Below are 22,774 nucleotides of genomic sequence, written 5' to 3'. Positions count from 1 at the left end.
GTTGATGGGGTTGTTGAGTGAATCCTCTCTCGGTCTGAAATCTCACTGCGGCGGTGATTGATTTCAGCTCCAATGCATAACAATGGGATCGCACAAAAAGAGCCTGGCGCAAAGAGATAAGAATTTAATAGAATTTCTGCAAGCTGAAGGTTGGGCTTTTTGAATATTCCCCGCGTGCGCGGCGTGGAGACAGCAGATAAAGGATGGCATTTGTGGGGACTATTCTCAAATGGCTTGTAATGAATGGTTGTCATTCCCGCTAATGGCTTGAAAACAGCGAAGCAGAGCAGCGTTTGGGAAAGACTCCAAGCTGACTGCTGTTTGCACCGCGGACTCTCGGTAAACCTTAAAGAAAGCTCCAACCAGCGGGCGTCACGAGCATCTCCGGTCGGCCGACCCTCAGTCCGGGGGGGGGGGGGGGAGTTATTGGACATGTTTCCCCACATTACATGTGGGGAAACATGAAGAACTCCAGGAGATGAGCAGGAGCCGCTGTTTGGTGTCTCGGACTCGGTACAGATGTTTCATGATGTTACGTGGGAAGGGGGGGGGGGGGGGTCTATCTTCCAGCCTGTGCTCAGAGGATGAGAGAGAGAGAGAGAGTGTTTACATCCGAGGGAGTGTAGTACGGGGACCCGAAGCCCTGCCCATCTGATGCTGGAGCTTTTACTACAGCTTCCGTGATGTCATGGCAAAGGGCGGAGGGATGAGGTGGGGGTGTGCAGAGGGATGGAGGGGAGGGGAGGGGAGGGGGGGGGCACAATGGCTCATGAGGGAAAGGTAAGTCAATATTAGGTTTTTTTTTTCTCGCTGACAAAGGCAAATGAAGCCATGTTTTTGCGTACAAACAAGTAGCCTCTGAGCGCGTTGGTCCGGAGCCGTGCAGCGCGCGCCGGGTGGGAGAGGCCGCGCGGAACAGCCTTCGCTCTCGCGCTTGTAATTGATCAGATGTGGACATTTGTAACGGGATAGGTGATCGTTTTTAAGACGTCTACCCGGGATATATCTTTTTAGCAAACTACTTGACGGCGACGCCGCGACTCTCCGAACGCCGCCAGGACGCAGCGCGCCGCCGGGGGGGAGACTGTTGGTCGGAGGTAATTCCCTGTTTGTGTTTTGATGCTTTCTGATGGTGCATCTCCAAATCCGACGGCCTTTAAAGGGCTTTTGCGTAACTTTGATATTCCTCCGCAGCCCCGCGGTGTTTTGTAGACGCGTCGGCAGCGGGCTTTAGTCGGAATCAGTGTTTTTATATTTGATGTATAAATATGAATTCAAACTTCCTCACAAAGACAGTTTTCAACACTTTACCAGTTGTTTTTATCAAAGTGTTATTCGTTTCATTTATTTCCATTTTCAAAACGTGCACGATGTGCATCTTCTTGGCAGAAATAGATGAGACGCTCGGTGTCTGATGCTTTATATCAGTGTTCATGGTGACAGTGTGTGAATGGAGCTCGCGTCAGCCGCTCCTGAGTCCGATGCTCTCCGGGGGAACCGACACTTTTCACTCCGTCCTCTGGTTTCACCTTCCGAGGGTACCGGAACACGCGCGCCCGTCAAACCGCGAGATCCGGCACCGAATTGCGTTATTATTCCGATACTACCGCGGGCGTTGAGTAGGACCCGTGTGTGTGTGTGTGTGTGTGTGTGTGTGTGTGTGTGTGTGTGTGTGTGTGTGTGTGTGTGCGCGCGCGCGTGCCCGGGCAGATGGATGGAGGGATGGAGTGAGCGTGTGTTCCACACAGGGAGGGGTTTGCCATTTGATCCTCTGCAGTAAAAAAAGCAGAGATGCTCTGTTCAAATGTCAGATGTTAGTGATGCTCATCAAATAAGAGCAAACTAAGTGGAGCGCGCGCGGAACCAGCAGCGGGCTCGCCGGGTTCCGTCCGGTCGGATTTAAACCCGAGAACGTGAGTCTGTGCGCGTGTTTTCCGTTGCGCGTGTGCGCCTCGCGGTCTGTCGGAGCACCTGCGTCCTAAGATGGAGGAAGGAGATGAGGGATGATGATACCGGGTTATGTCACCCGCTCTGAAGTTGCTCTTCATCCCCGGTGCGCGCGCGCTCCGGCACTGACACGCTGCCGCCGCTGCTCCAGATGTGAGCGCTTCGTTCAGCAGACATCCGCCGTGCAAACACCCTGTTTGAAAAGCACACGTTTTTACAAAAATCACGCCAGTTGGTCTTTTTTATGGAAAATGTCTGCAAATCCCTCCAACGGGAATTATATTTGGCTTTTATGATGTTTTACTGACTTTTGAAATGTAAATATGACCTGCTAGGTGTTTTAAATACGCTGTTCATTCAATCCATTTTTTAAGCCCCAAATCACAAATTTGCTTCAGGGTTTTTACAATCTGTGCACATACGACATCCTCTGTCCCAGGACCATCACACCAGCGCAGGAAAAGCTCCCAAGCCCCTCCGACCGGGGAGGAAAGCGCGAGGAGGGATGTGCAGAGAGCGTTATGTGTACGGACGGATGAACAGCGAGCTCAGGACGTCCTGATGAAACACCTTGTTGCTCTCGTTCACTCTTCCTGAGCAAACGTAGCCTGGTTCCAGGGGATTACAGAATGAGGTTATTGGTGCCGCTGTCAGCGGCTGCTGCGGCACAGGCCCTGAAGTTGCTTCTGTCTGTTCCTTAGTTGCAGCGATAGGACCTGTCTCTATCTACGCAGGGCTGAATGGCCCGTGGCGAGGGCAGCAGGTGCCGGAGGAGGGAGGGCAATAAACATGTCGGAGGAGCAGCTGGGGCCAAATTGCACCCTCGTCATTCAAAGCCTATCAGAAATCTAAGCAATACAAGCAAAGGTCAGGGTTGGCGGCTTTCAATGGAGACGAGGCATTTAAAATGAAAGCCTGGAAATAATGAATTTCATGCCATGTATTAAAAAGGAAATAAATAAAAAAAAGTATTTAAAAAAACAGATTTAATTAAAAAGTATATGCGCTTGCCTTCTCAGAGAGGAAATGATGACGTTCAGAACAGTTTGGAGGACGTTCAGGTGCCCTGGTCCCTGTAGTGTTGTTCTCGTGATGCTGAGTGCAGGTGGGCCCTCAGAGGAGCCCCTCCGGCTGGTTCCCATGGCGATGCCCTCCCTTCCACTCTCGCCCTTAAACTTACTTAAGTAATAAAACCACCTCACCCCAACTCTGCTGGTAGCTGCAGGCTGGGTAACGCCAGTGAGGGCTTCGACTCGAGGGTTTATCTGGATTGTATTTTTATGGATATCTATCGACAAACAAAAGACCTGCCAGATGATCCGTCGCGCCGCGCTCCACAACTCTTCATTCCTCCGACTCTAATCACACCAAGTATCCTCCAAATCCTGCTTACCAGGACCGCTGGCCGCGCACGCTAATAGGGTTACAGTTCGCCCCGGTATTTAATATAACTGTGGATTCATAGGCCGCGTTGTCCCTGTACAGTAAGCTGCCATAATGGTATTACTCAAGCCAAACTTTGTCCTCTGGCAAAAGTTTTCCTGTGCCAAAAACTTGATGATAACCAAACTGTGGCAGTAAAAATTGAGGTTATGAAATAGGATTTTTAATCCATTCATTCAGTAAGAGTCGAGGCCGATTCGTGATGCATCCGCGTCTTCAGGTCCCAACAACACATAGAAGATCGAACCCTCTTTCTGTGATTAATTGACCTCTGATATCTTATGCAAGTTGCGACTGTCCAGATGTGCGGCCTGGCTGAAGGAAGCAGGGACGCTCGCCTCCCTCCTCTAGCAGAGAAAAGGCAGCAGCCAGTTGTGGAGACAGAGATGCAGACCTGCGGTTCTGCTGTTGTCATCACTTTTCTCCTGAGAGCGGAGTGGAAGTTGATAAACAAGCATTTTGCAGAGTGCTGGCCGGGCTTTGCCGAGGTTTGCACTCAATGCAGAAAGTAGGGAGGGCGAGCGGGGGGGGGGGCGAGCGGGGGGCTCTTCACATACGGACGGGCAGCCTTTTGTTGTCTCGCAGGCGGCTGGCTCTTAGCGTGCACTCTGCGTGCACCGTGGGCTCACGGCACCGATGATGCAAGGACAAGGAGACGCGGGAAGGTAGAGACACCAGATGGACACGTCTCACCTCACTCAGTGCAATCATTTACAATCTGAAAGTGGACGCCATTCTGGTGAGAATGGTTTGAATTGGCGGCGTGGTGCTGGTGATGTCTGTCGGGGTTACTCTGGCACCATGTTGCTGCTTCAGCTTCTCATTTCCTGTGAGATGTTGTCTTTGATAGACAGATGAGGCGCTGTAAAATCACCGCTACGCTGCTCACTGCAAATGAAATCTGATGCGTTTATATACACACGTGCGTCTATAGTTTGGATCAATACATTTATGGAGAAGAATCCGATCTCCGTGTACCAGCTCAGTGCATAAAAAGAGAGCGAGCGGCGCCTGCGTGGAGTCTTACGGCTACTAGTTGAAAAGTTCAGCCTTGGGCATTCATAGAAAAATGATCTGCACTCTCTCTGAACTTGAAGCTGGGGGGTGTGGGGGGGGGGGGGGGGGTGGTGGATACGACCCTTTCACTGTTGAGACAACTTCCTGTTTGCCATGGGAGCCTCCATCAGAGGGATTCAGTGTGTTTCTGCTGCACGCTGAGGAATAGTGAAGAGCCATTACCTTGATGAAAGCAGGAGAGTGGGGGGGGGGCTTGATTTATGTATGATTCATTATTTACTGACCATTCTTCACCCTCTCTCATCTCACATGGCCCATCCCCCTATGCTTACATATGCACCCTGAACAGCTCGATAAAAATGCGGAAATTTGATTGATTCTAATAGCAGACTGACAGAGAGCCCAGCTGGGGCTCTCAGCCGTGTGTGTGTGTGTGTGTGTGTGTGTGTGTGTGTGTGTGTGTGTGTGTGTGTGTTCTTTGAGTTAATAAAGGAGTGTCTGCAGCATGCTCCACTGCCCTGACCTTCCTTCAAAGCAGCACCCCGCCCCTCCCTTCACCCAAACGGCTGCCCCGTCCATCGGTGCTGATGCTGTGGATTTCATCCCCTCTTCTTTCTCGTCCTCCCGGTTTGTTCTCTCTGCAGAAAATGAGTTCCGGGGCGAGCTGGTGAACCAGCGGTGGACACGAGGCGAGAGGACCAGCACCCGCTGTCAGGCCTCCCAGAGACTGCAGAGCCGTCGACCAATCATGGTGAGTGACGAGGCCCCGCAAGCCCCCCCCCCCACACGGCTTCCTCGCCCACCCCCATCACACACTCCCATCCAGCAGATTCCGCTTCCTGAGCTTTTGCACAATCTCTTAACTCAGCAGGGAAAGTAAAAAAAGGTGGAGGAGGGTTGGTTGGAGAAAGGAGGCAGTCTGTGTGGGGGAGGATGGGAAACATGAATCAAACAGCACATCAAATGTCCCGCTCGGCTCCGCCCATCCTCGGCCCCCATCAGCTCAGCTGGTTGGTAAAACCCAGCGTTTTACGGCTGCCGAGTTCAGTTTATGGGACGTTCTTTTTATTGAAACACAATAAAAAAAGAAAGTGAAAACGATGTCCTTCAGCTGCTCGTACTTTTTTTGTCCATGAAATTTCTCCTTATCAGCAGAGTAGAAAAGCAGTTTCTTCCTCTCTGCATCCGACACATTTCAAGGTTATTTCTTCATTCTGTAAACAGCTTTTTGTTTTTTGCTCTGTGTCAGAGGGTGAGTGATGGGTGATGGAGAGAGGGTGGGGGTGATGGAGAGAGGGTGGGGGTGATGGAGAGAGGGTGAGGGTGATGGAGAGAGGGTGAGAGATGATGGAGAGAGGGTGAGAGATGATGGAGAGAGGGTGAGAGGTGATGGAGAGAGGGTGGGATGATGGAGAGAGGGTGGGGGTGATGGAGAGAGGGTGAGGGTGATGGAGAGAGGGTGAGAGATGATGGAGAGAGGGTGAGAGATGATGGAGAGAGGGTGAGAGGTGATGGAGAGAGGGTGGGATGATGGAGAGAGGGTGGGGGTGATGGAGAGAGGGTGATGGGTGATGAGAGAGGGTGAGAGGTGATGGAGAGAGGGTGATGGGTGATGGAGAGAGGGTGATGGGTGATGGAGAGAGGGTGGGGTGATGGAGAGAGGGTGAGAGGTGATGGAGAGAGGGTGGGGGTGATGGAGAGAGGGTGAGGGGTGATGGAGAGAGGGTGGGGGGTGATGGAGAGAGGGTGGGGGTGATGGAGAGAGGGTGAGGGGTGATGGAGAGAGGGTGGGGGTGATGGAGAGAGGGTGGGGGTGATGGAGAGAGGGTGGGGTGATGGAGAGAGGGTGGGGTGATGGAGAGAGGGTGAGGGGTGATGGAGAGAGGGTGGGGGTGATGGAGAGAGGGTGGGGTGATGGAGAGAGGGTGGGGGTGATGGAGAGAGGGTGATGGGTGATGGAGAGAGGGTGAGGGGTGATGGAGAGAGGGTGGGGGTGATGGAGAGAGGGTGTGATGGAGAGAGGGTGAGGGTGATGGAGAGAGGGTGTGATGGAGAGAGGGTGGGGGTGATGGAGAGAGGGTGTGATGGAGAGAGGGTGTGATGGAGAGAGGGGGTGATGGAGAGAGGGTGTGATGGAGAGAGGGTGGGGGTGATGGAGAGAGGGTGTGATGGAGAGAGGGTGTGATGGAGAGAGGGGGTGATGGAGAGAGGGTGTGATGGAGAGAGGGTGTGATGGAGAGAGGGTGGGGGTGATGGAGAGAGGGTGGGGGTGATGGAGAGAGGGTGTGATGGAGAGAGGGTGGGGGGTGATGGAGAGAGGGGGTGATGGAGAGAGGGTGGGGGTGATGGAGTTTCCCCCTGGGCCCAGTAAAAGATGTTGTGCTTCCCCCTGATGGCTCGGGTTCATCTGAAGAGATTACTTATTGATCAGGTTTGATTTCTGAGGAGAGAGAAGCGTTGCATCATGGGAACCCCCCCCCCCCCCCCCCCCCCCCCCATGATGCCTTCACTCAACCTCCGTATTACTGCTTTTACACTTAAAGATGAGAATGAGTTTCGTCTTGAGCACTAACATCCGACACACACACACACGCACACACGCACACACACGCACGCACACACACACACGCACACACACACACACACACGCACACACACACACGCACACACACACACACACACGCACACACACGCACACGCACACACACACACACACGCACACACACACACACACACACACGCACACACACGCACACACACGCACACGCACGCTGTCACACGTGCTCAGTTATTTGCATAGTGCGTGAGAGGCGCAGCATCTCCTCCCCGCTGTGTGTGAATTATTAAAGTGAAACTGTGGACGGGCGCCGGTCCAACATGGCGGGGGAACTCTAACCAGCAGCCGCCGTCCGCAGGGCGTTTTCTCAGGTGTCGGTCGGAAGTGAACCTTCCTCGCTCCGTGTCCCCGCCCTTAACCTCCTCTTCCTCTCGTCCTCGCGCTGGTAAACCTGAAAATGAATAAAAGTGTCATTGATGTGCACCGGGGGACGAGGGGTGACCTTCCCTCTGAAGTCGTGGCCCCCAGCCAGACATGTACATCGCGTGTCAGGATGCACACGGAGGAGGACCTCGTTGATAAAGCACAAGCTGTAGTCTTCTTCCTCCTCCCAGTCACATCCCTCCATGTGCCGTCTCTCCTCTGTGCTGTGCAGCCCACCGACATGCAGCGCACATAGCGGCCGTCTAATGAACAGACAAGGAGGTAAAGGACGAGCGTGGAGGATGAAGATCAGTTGAACGTCTTTCTGCATCTCGATTCTGAGATGAGATGGAATCGAGAACAGGAGGAGAAAGCGTGCTTACCTATTTAAATGTGCGTAGCTATGGTTACGCAAAGATGAAAGCCCTCTTTTTCAGTCCGCCGTCTGATTCATCTGATGACCATCAATATAAGAGGAGGCAAAGGCAGCGGGATGAAACATACAGCAACATCGTTTCATGAGAGAAGGCGTTCGTCTATCTCCTCCACACACACACACACACACACACACGCACACACACACGCACACACGCACACGCACGCAGGCACGCACACACACACACACACACACGCACACACACACGCACACACGCACACGCACGCAGGCACGCACACACACACTCCTCTACACGTTCAGCCTTCATCACATCACAGGTACGCGTTCCGTTCGGACCGCTGTGGTTCCTGCTCTTACAGAGGGGGGGCAGAGGGAAGCTCCCCTTTCAGAGGGGCCCTGAACGCAGCATCTTAACAGAAGAGTTTATGTAAAGGTACAATTAGAGTACAGCATTTACTTAAATACTATCAACGTAGAGTACAATGGGACCTAAACAGAGGCAGACGAGTGCAGAAGTGTAACGAGACTCACACACACACACACACACACACACACACACACACACACACACACTCTCCACTGCTCCCTTCAGTCTGGGCACAACGCTGCCGCTTGTTGCTCAACTTCTACATTTACAGCAGTTAAGAGGGAGAGAGAAAGGGGGAGGGGGGTAACACAGGAAGGGAGGGGCCTGTGCCTGCACCTGTACCTCCGGCCAAACACTAGACACTAATGAATGAAGCGCGCCCTCCTCGGGGGCCTTAACAACAACAACAACAGCCGGCTTCATCTTCCTCTCGTGGCTCTTTTCATAAGTAGTCTCTCAGCAGGAAGAGGCGTTGCCAAAGCCAGGGAGGAGAGGGGGGAGAGGGGTGGGAGAGGGGGGAGAGGGAGGAGAGGAACAGGGCCCCCGTGTTTCATCACCACTGTGGCCCTGCCAACTTGACTATAGAGAAGCAACAAAGCAGCTAAGTGCCTGGGCAAGGCGAGGGGAGGCGGAGAGGCAACCGGGGTGGAGGGGGAGTTAGGGGGAGTTAGGGGGAGTTAGGGGGGGGGGGGGGGGGCAGAAAGAGAAAAGAGGAAGCCCTGCAATAAAAAAGTCCAGTAATCAAAGCTAATGGCTCCATTGTATCTTAAAAGCATCTGATAGCTTCAGAGTGCACCGAGCGGGGAGAGGTGGTGTCGAGGAGGTGTGGCCCAGGGTCAGCGTGTGTGTGTGTGTGCGTGTGTGTGTGTGCGTGTGTGTGTGTGCGTGTGTGTGTGTGTGTGTGTGTGCGTGTGTGTGTGTGTGTGTTCCAGGCAGCGGGGTCAACACCTGCTCCTTTGTGGCTTAAAAGCCGAGCCAGGAGTAAGCAGCAGGCAACACACACACAGACACTCACACAGACACACACACACACAGACACTCACACACACACACCTCCTCTTAAAAGGGTTGTTACGGTGGCTTTTTAGCAGCCTCTGTGTTTAGCTTTATTATTATATTCAGCATAGATTGCCGGGGCCCTCGTGAGCACTGGGGCTGCTGCAGTGTACAATGGAGGAAATTACAGGGGGAGTAATACGGGGGAGGGGAGGGGGGGTCGGGGCTGGTTTCCTTTGCATGCTCTGTATTCCTTCCTCTCTCCCATGAAGTGAGCAGGACTCGCGGTGTGAGTGGGTCCGGTCATATGTGCGTGATTAAAGACGTGATTGTCTCTTTGTGTCCTTCGGCGTGAGTCGATGGAGCATCCTGAGCGAGGCTGGAAGTAACCGCACGCCCTCTTTCCTCCCTCCTTTTCTTCTCTCCTCCTCCCTTCCCTCCTCCCCAGATGAGTGTAGAAAGTGACACCAAGCGAACTCGCACGCGGTCCAAGGGAATCAGAGGTGAGTGTTTGTCATGTCACACGCACACACACACGTTACCCCTAACAACCACATGTGTCACAGCACTGTGTGAGTGCTGTGACACGTCTCTCCGTGTGAGTATAAACAGCTGAAGTCCAACACAACAGATGAATTGAGCAACATTGGGGAAGATTTACAACCAGGCTGCGTACTAACAACACGGAGACGTTGTGGGTACTTCAGGCCACACGGAAAAATGTCTTTTAACATCCCAACCGGATTTGGCTGCGGACGCGTCCCACTTGGCCCGGCGACGGTGCGTCTGGAGCGTTTTCTGGTCGTCTGATGTTCATGAAGGTGCAACGTACCAACGGCTCAGAGGCCATTTCCTCATATTCGGCAACAAATGTGCCGCTCGCAGATCAGCTAACGCAGCCGCCGGCGCCTCCCAGGGTCTCAGCCTCGCGCTCGGCTCCATGTCTGAGTCGGCTGTGAGATGCGTCCTGGTCCAGAACTCTCTAAAGAGCCAAAAGTATTTCACGTATTTCCCTACATCTCTTTAACTTGACCACATGGTTTGATACTGATGCACACGAGGAGACAGTAATGCTTGTAGAAAGCACTTAACACACACAATGATTTCCACCTCTGGTTTAATGCAAATACAGATACTCATGCACAGCTACACAACATGCATGTGTGTTCCTGAATATGTTGCATACATACGCATGTTAGTTGATGTTTGACTGGGCGGAGAAACGGTTCAGTCCCTCTGGCTGCGTGATGAAAGGAGGAGAAAGCGACGCTGCACACACACTCACAGGCCGTCAGGCTCGTGTTCTGTGCATCTCGACACCGCCGGTCGCTCTGACGTGTGATTGATGCTCGTGATATCGAAGCCCAAACTCAATTCTCCGGGATCCTGTTGTTTTCTCCTTTATCTCCAAATAAAAATCGGATCTATTTCTGCAAACTCGTTGGGCCCCTGAACCCTGATCGATGCCTCCATGTGTGAGCTGATTTATGTTTTGAAAGCAATCACTTCACGATGTCCCTGAAAAAACGCTGTTTTTCTACGGAAGAAGGCAGTTTTTCCTTTTAATTTCATTTAGCCAATTACGACAACTAAAGTGCAACAATTAATCATGGCCTGTTGGTGAAGTCTGCATTTATTCCTGAAAAGTCAGAGGCCATTTGTGTGTGTGTGTGTGTGTGTGTGTGTGTGGTACAGAGTGTGCGTGTTATTCTACATGTAGCTGTGATCTTCTATTAACTTTAGACTTGCAGAGATTCCACGATTTTAGGACTCGAAAGAAGGTTGAAAACCTGAAAGGACTTCATTGGTGTCGCTAAGGTGCCCCGTGTGAATGTGAAGCGTTGTGTCTCCATGTCGGCCCTGTGGACGTCCTCAGTGTCCCCGACGCCCCCTGGACGCACTGTCCACCAACCTGCTGAACTCTGATGAGAAGGAATACACACAGGCCAGCGCTTCCACCCCTCTATGTCCCTGCCCATGCATGTGTGTGCGTGTGCGTGTGCATGCAGGTCTTCGTCTCCCGGTCCTGCAGCGAGCCGTGTAACTCTCCATGAGGAGGCCTCATGGGATTCGTATGCGTTTGTGATTTATTGATCCGAGGTTCTTTTAGCAGTGCAGCTTTCGGAGCGGTTGTTGACCTTTGTTCTCCTTCCCTGTGTCTTTCTTCTCCTCCCCCCCGTCCCTCTCTCCCCCCTCTCCCCCCTCTCCCCTCTCTCCCCAGTTCCTATTGAGCTCGTAGGACAAGAGCTGAGGTAGGGAAACACACCTTCATCTTTGTGCAAATCCCTTTCATAAAGTTCTTTTATGTGCGGCTCTCGTAGACTCAGTGTGTGCGCCTCTTCAGATGATGTAGAATGTGTATATATATATATATATATATATATATATATATTATTTCATTTCTCACAGTCAGCACTTCTCAGCTTGTGGTCAGTTCGTCCAACAAGCTGCGATTGATTTCTAACGGCCTTCTTTCCTGCCATGAACACACCCAGCAGGCCATGAGAGGGGTGTAGGGAGTGTCTGGAACGGGCCCATGGTTCAGTCTTCATTCCCTCCCATTTTGTCACACTTCACCCCCGAGCGTCCATCCGAGCTCCGCACTCCAAAAAAAGACCTTTTGATTTCTTGATTAAGATAAAAAGCAGCAGAGAGGTCCTCATTTGAAATGCAAATGCAGCCATTTTAATAAGTGAAATTAATATTAAGGATAATTGGAGTAATAAAGGGCAATTGCTGGGGGGAGTTAATTAGAATTGAAATGAGCTGTCCTGAGGGGTCATGGCAACCTGAATCAGAGGAGAGCTGAGCTGAGGATGACTGGTGAGCAGAGCAGGGGAGATCACAGCAGGTCCGGGCTGGTTCTTATCGCTCCTGGTAACAGGATGCAGGCCAGGCTTGATGTACGACGTGTAATATTACGTTCTGCACGGCTTGAAGCCGCCCGCGTTCATGCACACGTACGTCCGCTGGCGGGGCTCATCTTTGTGCACGTGTCGGCTCAGTTTGCATGTCTTTTCTTTGTTTTCTTGATTCATCATTGCTTCTGCAAAGGGCACCATGTCTTAACCATATGTCTAACCTCCATCCATCCCATGCAGCTGCCCCACCCCGGGATGCAATGGCTCTGGCCATATCAGTGGGAGATACTCACGACACAGAAGGTAGGGCGGATTAAAAACACACCGTTCGGTCCTTCCTCTCTGTCCGTCTGTCCTCTGCCTCGAAGCGCCGCTTTGTCAAAAACACAAACGTAACGGCTGGACTTTCTGTCTTTCAAAGGACCTTTTATGGAAGTGGGTTTATTTGCTTTCTTGCCGAGTGTTGGATGATGAGAGCGATAGTGCTCTTATATGTATTTAACTGAAGCTACAGCCAGTTAGCAAAGCATAGCATAGCATAGCATAGCATAGCATAGCTCAGCATTAAAGTAACGACCTGGATCCACACACAACTCTTACTTTTTACTGGACTATTTCTTGTTTCTCTACCGGCGAGTTGTTCCAGGTCTCCGGTCTTGATGGTCCGATACGATGGAACGTTGTGGGAGTCGATGTTGTGATTGGGAACTAGTTTCTTTTGCAAAAAATAAACTCAAATCGACACTCTTCAGCGCTTGAGCTCTGAGGATGTTTTCATGACTCACCAGGCCCTTGAGTAAGTGAAGTAATGCAGCTTTCAGTGGCCAGCAGGGAGAACTTCTTCTCCTTGGGGTTTTATTTGGACCTAATGCCCCCCCTGGTCGCGCTCACTGGCTTGTGACTCCTCTTTACCGAGGGGCAAATATTAGCCGTCTACATGTGTTCAGCAGGATGCACTTTGTCCGTAGACCATCTCCCAGGTGAGAGTGAGGGGGTTTATTGGATTTCACCCTCCACTGCAACTTGTGATGTCGTAGTGAGGCCTTAGCCCGACCCCCCCCCCCCCCCCCCCCCACGCCACCAGGCCACGTGTGTTGACTCATGCTCGCTGCCAAAAACACCTCTCCATCCTCCTTCATGTCCAAACACACCTCTGTCATGCTGCTTGAAGTCACCAATGGAGCCGGTGAAGTGTTGTGAGATGTTTGGGGCTGGTCTTGGTTTGGTTCCTAATCTTCTTCCTCCCTCCATCAGCATTCTGGGATGCCCTGTGGCCCGAAAGCGGCGTTTAGAGGAAGCAGAGGCCGAGCAGGAGCAAGACGCGGAGCAGCCCGCCGCCAAGAGGAAGTCCCCCCCCCTGAGGATGGCCCTGGACGAGGGCTTCAGCGCCGAGAGCGACGGCGGCAGCGAGGCCGAGGGCGAGGGACAGAGGAGTGGAGAGACAGCAGAGACCAAGGGGGAGGAGGAGGAGGAGGACATGGCAGAAGACCCTTTGCAGGATGGACAGACAAACGGACAGGAGAATGGGACACGGGTGGAGGAGGAAGAGGAGAGGGAAGAAGAAGTGGGTCAGAAGGAGGAGAACTCATTTGCTGCAGATGAAGGTGAGAAGAAAACGCTCACATTAACTTCGTAGTCGTCTTTGCTCTTCTTCACCAGAGAGGAAACTCTGCAGATGTTCCTCCCTGGAACACACATTGTTAAGTCACTTCTTCAGTATGTAGAGATTAAGTGGAAGAGCGTGAAGATAACAAAGGCTCTGATTAAGTGTCGCACTTGCATAAAGTTAAGGAAGTCGCACACGGCATGTTGTGTGACGGGTCTGAAATGGAACCGGCCGGGCCGGTTCTGGATCTTTAGTTTCCCATAAAGTCAACAGCTGCGCTCCAGTTAGTAATGACAGGTTGATGAAACAGCACAAAGCCTTAACCAAACGTCCACGATAACATCCCTGTGTGCTTTAAATTATTATTCCAAAAGCGCCTCCAGAGACAGGAGGCTTAGTGCAGCTCAGAAGTGCTAAATTCCTGTTAGTGCTCCTTTAATCAGCGACAAAATATGATTTGTAGGTCTTTGATGAAGGTTTCCTTTGATAAACAATTAGAATTGAGTTTAATCTCAAGCTTTATTGTGTGAGACTTAACATAATCTTCTGTTGGTGAACATGAGGAGGGTTTCTCCACTGATACAAGTTGTTAGCACAGTCCAGCTAAGCTAACAATGAAGCTAACACGCGTTTATCTTGTAATGGAAGGACCTGCATGAATATTACAGGAGGCGAGTTGTCTCCGTAGCAGCTACACCCCCTCACAGCAGCTGTATTTCCCAGTGGGGGACCAGCAGGTGGGGGAGGTGGAGACGTGGCTGACGATGGCTTTAGCTGCTCTGACCTCTTCTTCTGCTCCCTCAGACGAGGAGTGCGTGATCGTCGGGCCGAGGCTGGGACCAGCGCCGCCTGCACGCCGCGAGTGCCGGTCGGCCTCTCAGAGCGCAGAGGAGGTGGCCGACTCGCTCCTCCACCTCGGCCGCGTCTCTGACAGCTTTGCTCCCGCCGTGGCCGTTCATCAGCCCGTTGCCGTGGATACTGAGGAGGAGGTCACTGTGGCAGCCAAACGGGGGGAAGACGCAAAGGATGAGCAGGAGGGGAACATGACTGAGAGAGAGGAGGAGGAGGAGGTTCAGGCATCAGAGGAGGCAGCTGAAGTAGAGGAGGAGGAGGTAGAAGATAAGAAAGGGGAGTGCCCAGACAGCAGCAGCCACGTGATCCAAGAGAACCACCAGCATCTGACCCAAGATGTCCGCCACCAACAGATCAAAGGTGACGAGGAAGAGGAGGAAGACATGGCAGCGCCTTCAGCTGAAGAGGAGAAGGAGGAGGAGAGACACAAAGAGGTGAGACACAACCTGCCCAATTCTGATGTGCCAACCGCCATCCGCAACATCACCAGCACTGCAGCAGCTCAGGGAACGCACACGAAGGCCGAGGACCTAACGGCCAGTCCTCTGGAGGACCACAAGTCACTGAGGACCAGTCCTCTGGAGGACCACAACTCACTGAGGGCCAGTCCTCTGGAGGACCACAACTCACTGAGGACCAGTCCTCTGGAGGACCACAACTCACTGAGGGCCAGTCCTCTGGAGGACCACAAGTCACTGAGGACCAGTCCTCTGGAGGACCACAACTCACTGAGGACCAGTCCTCTGGAGGACCACAAGTCACTGAGGGCCAGTCCTCTGCAGGACCACAACTCACTGAGGGCCAGTCCTCTGGAGGACCACAAGTCACTGAGGGCCAGTCCTCTGCAGGACTACAAGTCACCGAGGGCCAGTCCTCTGCAGGACCACAAGTCACTGAGGGCCAGTCCTCTGGAGGACTACAAGTCACTGAGGGCCAGTCCCTGTGACAAGTACAGCAGGGCCGGTCCACTAGACAAATATGACTTCCATAAACCTGGCCTGCTTCAGAACTACACGGCCGGCCCTCCTCTGAGCTACGGCTTAAACAGGGTCAGTCCATTAGAAGACCATTTCCCCAACCTCAGAGGTGAGAACTATAAGGTGCACAGAGCCGTGTCCTCCACCTCTCCCGACGTTATCGAAGTGCGATCCGACCGGTCGGAGGAGAGAGACTTTGAGGACGTGGACGGGGACGACGAGCGCGATGATGACGACAGCCTGTCGCAGCGCTCCACCGTGACGGACGAGTCGGAGATGTTTGACATCACGCGAGGGAACCTGGGCCTGCTGGAGCAAGCCATCGCCCTGAAGGCGGAGCAGGTGAAGCCGGCCGGGCCCGGGGAGCTGCTCCGCACGCCAGATATCCACCAGCAGCGATACTTCACCATGGACGACCGGCCCAAGCACCTGGACGTCATCCGCAAGAGCTACTTCAGCAAAGGTAGGGCGTGAGGCACGTTGGCATTGTGTGGTCGCGCTGCCACCAAAAGAGCAGAACCCCCCTCTTCTCTTTGGATAATGTGCTTTGCAGCTGCCCTAATGAAACGCAGGTGGATGGAATTGTGTTCAAAGCATCAGATACATGATCATCATCATTGTTTGCGAAACGCGAGATTGAGTCTCAACAGCTTCTTTGAGCGGCAGCTGAGGAAGCTTTGGCACATTGCGTGCCTCTAAAGAACGAGGCTTTAGGGTGCAAGGGGATTTATTAGAAGTAGAAAACGTAGCGAGCCAACTGTAGTCGTTATGCTAAGCTAACCCTCCCCCGGCCTTAGCTGCATGTTTAGCCTGCAGGCATGAGGGCTCTTGTCTCCCTGCACGTCTCCCTGCTCACCGACGTCCCCGTGTTCACTGCGATAGTTCAGCAGAGTGAATCTTGAGGACACGAATAGTGAGTGATTCATTCTTTCAAACAGAAACAACGGAGACAACATGTTTTGAACCAGCGCGCCGCGTCGTGTACTGAACTAAATGTTTGCAGCACAGTGCACTAATAAACACAGTTTGCCAAATAAAGAGCCAGGATGAGTCAGAGCACTCCTCTTAGATCCTTTTAGATCTCCGATGTGATGTGAATGAAGTGGTTCCAGCTGAATAGATTTCCAGGGAAGTGCTTGAAGAGAGGGACAACAGCGAGAGACACGTGTTCGAGAGGACAGAGCTTATTCCCCGGTGCTGCACGTGTCCAGGCCTTGTATCCCACCGTGGGCACGCTGCCCGCTCGTCACGCTCCTCGCGGTACAGCAGTATGTGACGCCCTCTCCTTGGCCTCCCCCACCCCCCCCGCGGTGACGTTCCCGTTCCACTCGGCGCTAATTAGGAGATACACGTCTCGTTAGCATTCAATTTGAAGGCCAATAGAGCGTGGAGGCGTTCTGTGGCTCTCTGCTGTTTCTGGCCTGCTCACGACGAGCAGCAGCAGGGAGGAGACCTCTTTAATTATGTGGAGGTCGTAGCGCCGTGGTTTCCCCCGGGACATGTAGGTGGCTTTTTGTCCCGACAAGATCCTCCAGGATTAGTAGGTCAACTTTGCTCTGGGTTCATTTCCATCATTGGATGTCGCTTCATCCTCAGGGGCGTTTAGAAAAAGCTCCCTGAAATGGTGGCGTTCCTCATTCATCCCACCTTCTCCTCTCCTCTTCTCCTCCACGCAGAGAGCAGCAGGCCGGAGAAGAGGGAGATCAAGTGTCCCACCCCGGGGTGCGACGGGACGGGTCACGTGACCGGCCTTTACCCCCACCACCGCAGCTTGTCAGGCTGTCCGCACAAGGACAGGATCCCCCCGGAGAGTGAGTGTAGCGCCCTGGCTCGCCGCACACGTTACCGCGGTACCAGCTGATAATATGTTGGTCTAAGCACACGCCTCAGTCGTCGCCGCTCATGCTTCTGCTGGAGGAATCAGGCAACCGTGTCAACAGTTGACAGGTAGAAAAGGTTAACAGGCTATCAAAATTCAAATTGCGTTTATCCGACGTGGTTCTCCACAGCTATGCAGATTGTGCAGTTACCGTGTTTTTCCTCATCTCCCCAGACATAAATGTCAGAGGCCATCTTCCCGTAGCCATGACGACAGGTCCGTTTAATGCCCCGTTGTTATGCCCGCTGCTATTCTCTGAATGCCGTTCACTTCATACTCCTGCGGGTGTTTCTTACTTTGGGACCGTCCTGAACCGATTAAAAGGGGGACACACGTTGGGTCTCAATGTCTTTCTCATTGCAGATATATATATTTTATAGTGTTGACTTATTGCTAGAGACGATACATTCAATGGAACTAATAGCTGCTTTTTGGCAGCCGTTCAAAAGAAAAGACAGGAGCTGCAACAAGAGCGGGAATATTTATGATGCTCGGTGTCTGGACGTTAATAAATGTAAATAATAAGACGCAACCCTTCACCCCAACCAAGATATTTACATACAATACATGAAAAAAGAGTTTTAAACCGTCTAGATTGGACCCTCTGACCCTGAGTGTGTGTGTTTTCTGCTCCGTAGTTCTGGCCATGCATGAGAACGTGCTGAAGTGTCCGACCCCCGGCTGCACCGGTCAGGGTCACGTCAACAGCAACCGCAACACACACCGCAGGTATGTATAAGTTCTTATATTCATGCATGCAGAGAGTCCACATCAGCGTGATGCAGAGTCACAGCCTTTGTTTCCTCCGCCAGTCTTTCTGGATGCCCCATCGCTGCTGCAGAGAAGCTGTCCAAGGGCCTTGACAAGCAGCATCTGTCCCAGCCCGGCAGCGAGCAGCTCAAAGGGAGTCTCAACGACCGGGTGCTGAGGTGGGCCGTCACAAAAGCTCCCCGTTGCGTGTCCATTTGCTCTTTCCTTCTCAACGTCCTGGAAATTGAAGAAAATTGAGAAACAAAAGTATAATTCTTTATTCTTAATTCAGCATCAATGAGTAGTAAAAAGGGCCTTTACCTCAGATGAGCCTTCGACTCGTATCACAATGGAGGGTATTTCTTATCTTCAGCAGGTCCATCAAAAGACCATCTAGACTTCAACCAATGTAGTGTGAATGTAATAATAGTAGAATGGGAGGGACATTTATCTCCCATCACATATGTCTAATGAACTGAGCTTTCTGGACGTTCACCTGTTGGATTGGGGGCTCCGTAGATGTGAATGAACCGCCCTGACTTTGAGTGGTGGCCCCTCGCCAGGAGAGGCAGAGCTGACCCCTGACCCCTGCAGCCAGGAGGTCCTGAAACGTTCAGCGGGAAGCATCACTGTCAGATGTCTTTATCTGAATGTAAGACTGATAATTAACCAGACCCTGGCACTACGCTGCAAGCTCTTCCTCGTTGGTATTTTAATCAACTATGCAACGATAAGCTAATGATGTAAGTTACAGGGGCATCGCGAGGCGGATAGGAAAAATAATTGCTTTCCTTGAGGAAAACCTCATCAGCGGTGGGACAAAGCGGACTGGATTAAGACAGAATACGGCTTGCTTTGTTTTAATCTGAGCCCGGTTGTCTGGTACAGAAGAACTCCATGAGATGTTCTGATGGAATCACGTTGGATGGAGAGGGAGAAGCAGGATTCACTGTGGTCAGTGCAGTGTCTTCTGCTCGGCCTGCGACTCTGAGATGTGATACAGCGTGAAGAGGAGGACAGAAGGAGGCTGGGCCAGAGGGGGTTGATGGCGTACAGCCTCCTCCTCCTCCTCCTCCTCGTCCTCCTCCTCCTCTGTACCTTCTCTCTCCCCCGTCTATCATTGGACTTACACCAACAGGTCTGACAAAAGCCCGGCTCTCCAGGAAAACGAGATGGCTTAAAGCTCGTAAATTCTATGCTGTACAACATGCAAATGTGCCCTCTGCTGATAAGAAAGCTTTTAATCCGGCCGCGCTGCTGCTAAGTACCCGCTTTCCTCCATCTTCACCCGCTCAAAGCCTCCACAGCCCCTCGCCTCTCCTCCATTTCTCTCCCTCTGCTCCACGTTTTGGTCGATTGTGTGACTCTTTATGGCGTCGATCCTCTTCTCTGTCCTTTATGTCTCTCCTGACGTCTCCTCCCTCTCCTCCTCCAGGCCCATGTGCTTTGTGAAGCAGCTGGAGGTGCCTCAGTACGGCAGCTACCGGCCCAACATGGCGCCCGCCACGCCTCGCGCCAACCTGGCCAAGGAGCTGGAGAAGTACTCCAAGGTGTCCTTCGATTATGCAAGCTTCGACGCTCAGGTGTTCGGGAAGCGCACGCTTGCTCCAAAGATGCCCGCCAGCGAAACGCCACCCAAAGCCTTCAAAAGTGAGAGCGGATCGCCGGTTGATTTTTGAGTGACAGCTGCTTCCAGCGTTTATGCTAAGCTAAGCGTATGGGCTGCTGGCTCTACACCCTTATGTTGGGTGCAGTTTGCATGGCTTTGCCCCACCGAGCGTTTGAGGTTGAGGGCACGATCAGCTGGTCTGAAGTTGACTTCTCGTCCTCCCGCAGCAAAGCCCTCGTTCCCCAAGTCTCCGTCCCCGAGTCTCCCGGGTTACGGGAAGAGCTCCTCCTTGGCCTACGACTACTCCCACGACGCCGAGGCCGCTCACATGGCCGCCACCGCCATCCTGAACCTGTCCACGCGCTGCTGGGAGAAACCGGAGAACCTCAGCACCAAAGCCCCCTCCAAGGTGAGGAGACGTCTCACGCAGCGCTTTAGGAAAGGCGATGGAGACGTACGGGGACGATACGTCCTCCATCGAGTCAGAGTTATAGAGCGTTCCCTCCTCTCTTCCTCTTCTCTCCTCTTCCTCCCGTCACTCACCTCTCTGCCCTCCCCCTTTCGTCTCCCCCCCCTCCTCCTCTTCCTTTCTCCTCTCCTGTCTTTTGCTCATTTATTCCCTTCTCATCAGCTCTGCATGAATGCATCACGAGGAGGCGTTGGCTTGTAGGGTGGTGTTGAGATGCGGTTGCATCACCCCTCCCGTCCCGCTGCACCCTTTCATCCCTCCATCCCACACACTCCTCATGTTGTTATTGAATTTGGCTGACTGCCGGTTCCCTGGATTACTTTGCCACCAGGTAGCCTTTTTTCATTATCCGCCGGACAGATCTTCCAATCCCCTTCTCCTCCCCCGCCACTCGTCCTTTCATTTCCTTTTCACATCCTTTTTTACTCTATTTTATCTCGCTCTCTTCCTCATCCCTCGTTTCCCCTGCCTGTGCACAGAAGGTGTAATTGGAGCACCACTTCCCCCATATTGTGATTTTTAAAAGCCTTTTTGCTTCACAGAGGAGAGAAAGTGACTGCTTCATCATTTCTTCTTCCCCGGCGCTGTGTTAGGAAGGTACAGCGTGGGGATTAATGGCTCTGGCGGTGTTGTCTGGCCTTGTCGGCGCAGTATTACAGCGCCGATCAACCGCGGACTGATCTGGAATCAGAGCCGGAGCCGGTCGAAATCCAATATTGAAACATTGGAACACAGCGCTCATCAACCGGGGACATTTCTGGGAACCGTTCCCGTTTCCTCTCCTCCTTCTAACCCTTTGATTTTTCTGGCCCTTGACCAGCTCTTATGAGCGCCATTTAAGATGAAGACTGAAAACAGCTCATCTCGCCGCGCCGCTTGTGTTCACCTGCCAGCGGCGCCCTGCAGAGCAGCTTCACTGCAAGGAATGAGGCGTTCTGAATACCAACGTGTTGCGCCGTGAAAACGCCTGTATGAATGCGTGAGGGCGAAGGGGCAGAAAGAGGAAGAAATCAATATGGAAGATGAATGCCCCTCAGCGCAGGTTGTGAATCAGTGATGTGTCATGTGATCATCAACACGCAGGACCGCACCAGAGGAGACCGCGTTCCGCTTTTACACTTTAATTAGTGTGTTTGTATCTTCAACTCCCAAGCAAACCTGCACCAGCTGCTCTGCATGATGATCCACGCTTTATCCTAAAATAGAGCCTTTAAAAACGAAAATTACTATACAAAAATATTCACCATTATAATGTCATTTAAGGACCTCCTGAAGTGACGTATGCATTGGTTCTCTCGGTTAAGGAATTGGCCATTGAGGTGGACGAGAACGGCACCCTGGACCTGAGTATGAAGAAGCCCATCAAGCGAGAAGGCAGCAGCCCCGGCGTCCGGTCCCCAGACCCGTCCTCCTCCTCCTCCTCCTCCTCCACCTCCTCCCTCCGTCACGGTGGAAGCAGCGGGGTGACATCGCCACACCTGCACACCTACAAGCAGGAGGAGTGGGAGGGCCCCCTGGATTACACCAAATCCAGCCGCCACCGGGAGGAGGAACCGGACGAGGTGAGCGCGAGCTCCAAACCACGCGCCGCAAATGAGACAAATGCCTCTTTGTCCTGTTAGTTTGTTTCAGGGACTCGCAGAGTAACAGTGAAAAGCTCGGAGTAACAGAGGTGGTGTGTCAGGTGCATTGCACCATCCTCGCTTTGGCATATGCTAATTCTTTCTCCTTTGAACCGGTTCAAAAGAAACATAAAGGCCTCGGAGTGTACATTTTTCATGAGGACACTGGATTCGGAGACGCCATTTGTCTGCACAAAGTAGAAAAGGGTGATTCGGACGGTTTGAATGTGTAAAGAAAGCCAACACTCAAATGGTATCAAGATGAAATGAATTAAATGAACAATAAGTCCAGCTTAAAGGGAGCACGGGGGATTTACAAGCTTCCGTTTGCACGTCAGATGGAGCCGTCGTCTGACGCGGAGGACTGCGACATGACGCAGGACTGTTTGGAGGACAGGAAGTACCCAGGAGAGGTCACGACCCCCAGCTTTAAGGTCAAGTTCCAGCCCAAGGACAGCAAGAAAGAACTGCTCTCGTGAGTCTCGCTCTGACGCGCGCGCAGTGACGACATCTAGTTTAGCATGTTAGCACGCTAACATGTGGTAATTACCGCTTTTCCTTTAAAACCACTACATTGAACAGGTACATTCTCATTTTGTATAGTGTGTATAATGTGATACTAACTATGCTCTTACACATATTAACAGAAAAGCTTTTAATTGTTTTAATTAACAGGAGGATCATATTAGCAGTTAATGTGCATCATTACCACAGTAGCTGTGCGTTGACTTAGTGAGCGATTACAGCTGCGATACAAACACTTCCTGACAATCCGTCTGGTAGCAGCGATGTAGCTCTTCTCCCCCCCGTCCAGCCCCAGCGTCTAACAGCCCCGTCCGTGCGTGTCGCCCCCTGCAGGTGCCCCACGCCCGGCTGCGACGGCAGCGGCCACATCACTGGGAACTACGCGTCCCATCGCAGGTACGCACTGGCCCCCGCGTGTGAGGCGCCGGGCGAAATGTGCGCTGAGCCCGGAGCGCCGGCACCGCGACTAATTCTAAT

General features: G+C 52.5%; 1 protein-coding gene across 12 annotated transcripts in view; it reads left to right on the top strand.

The window, feature by feature from the left end:
- The window catches only part of LOC120829189 (myelin transcription factor 1), a 29,549-nt gene that overhangs the window by 1,926 nt on the left and 4,849 nt on the right, over positions 1-22,774 (top strand). For 9 of the 12 annotated variants that reach the window (XM_078087656.1, XM_078087652.1, XM_078087654.1 and 6 more), the window contains exons 2-15: positions 5,052-5,158; positions 9,596-9,650; positions 11,369-11,399; positions 12,249-12,311; positions 13,263-13,612; positions 14,419-15,906; positions 17,120-17,254; positions 17,961-18,051; positions 18,135-18,251; positions 19,508-19,722; positions 19,909-20,090; positions 21,455-21,712; positions 22,111-22,247; positions 22,631-22,693. In XM_078087656.1, coding sequence (XP_077943782.1) covers positions 5,052-5,158; positions 9,596-9,650; positions 11,369-11,399; positions 12,249-12,311; positions 13,263-13,612; positions 14,419-15,906; positions 17,120-17,254; positions 17,961-18,051; positions 18,135-18,251; positions 19,508-19,722; positions 19,909-20,090; positions 21,455-21,712; positions 22,111-22,247; positions 22,631-22,693 — 3,292 coding nt within the window. Of the gene's footprint in view, positions 1-792; positions 1,098-5,051; positions 5,159-9,595; positions 9,651-11,368; positions 11,400-12,248; positions 12,312-13,262; positions 13,613-14,418; positions 15,907-17,119; positions 17,255-17,960; positions 18,052-18,134; positions 18,252-19,507; positions 19,723-19,908; positions 20,091-21,454; positions 21,713-22,110; positions 22,248-22,630; positions 22,694-22,774 lie in introns of those variants that run through there. The other 3 variants (XM_078087651.1, XM_078087655.1, XM_078087649.1) reach the window with 3 other exon arrangements.

The sequence above is a fragment of the Gasterosteus aculeatus genome, chromosome 2 (assembly GCF_964276395.1).
Source record: "Gasterosteus aculeatus chromosome 2, fGasAcu3.hap1.1, whole genome shotgun sequence".
Classification (NCBI taxonomy): domain Eukaryota; kingdom Metazoa; phylum Chordata; class Actinopteri; order Perciformes; family Gasterosteidae; genus Gasterosteus; species Gasterosteus aculeatus.
This window is presented reverse-complemented; position numbering and strand designations above follow the sequence as displayed.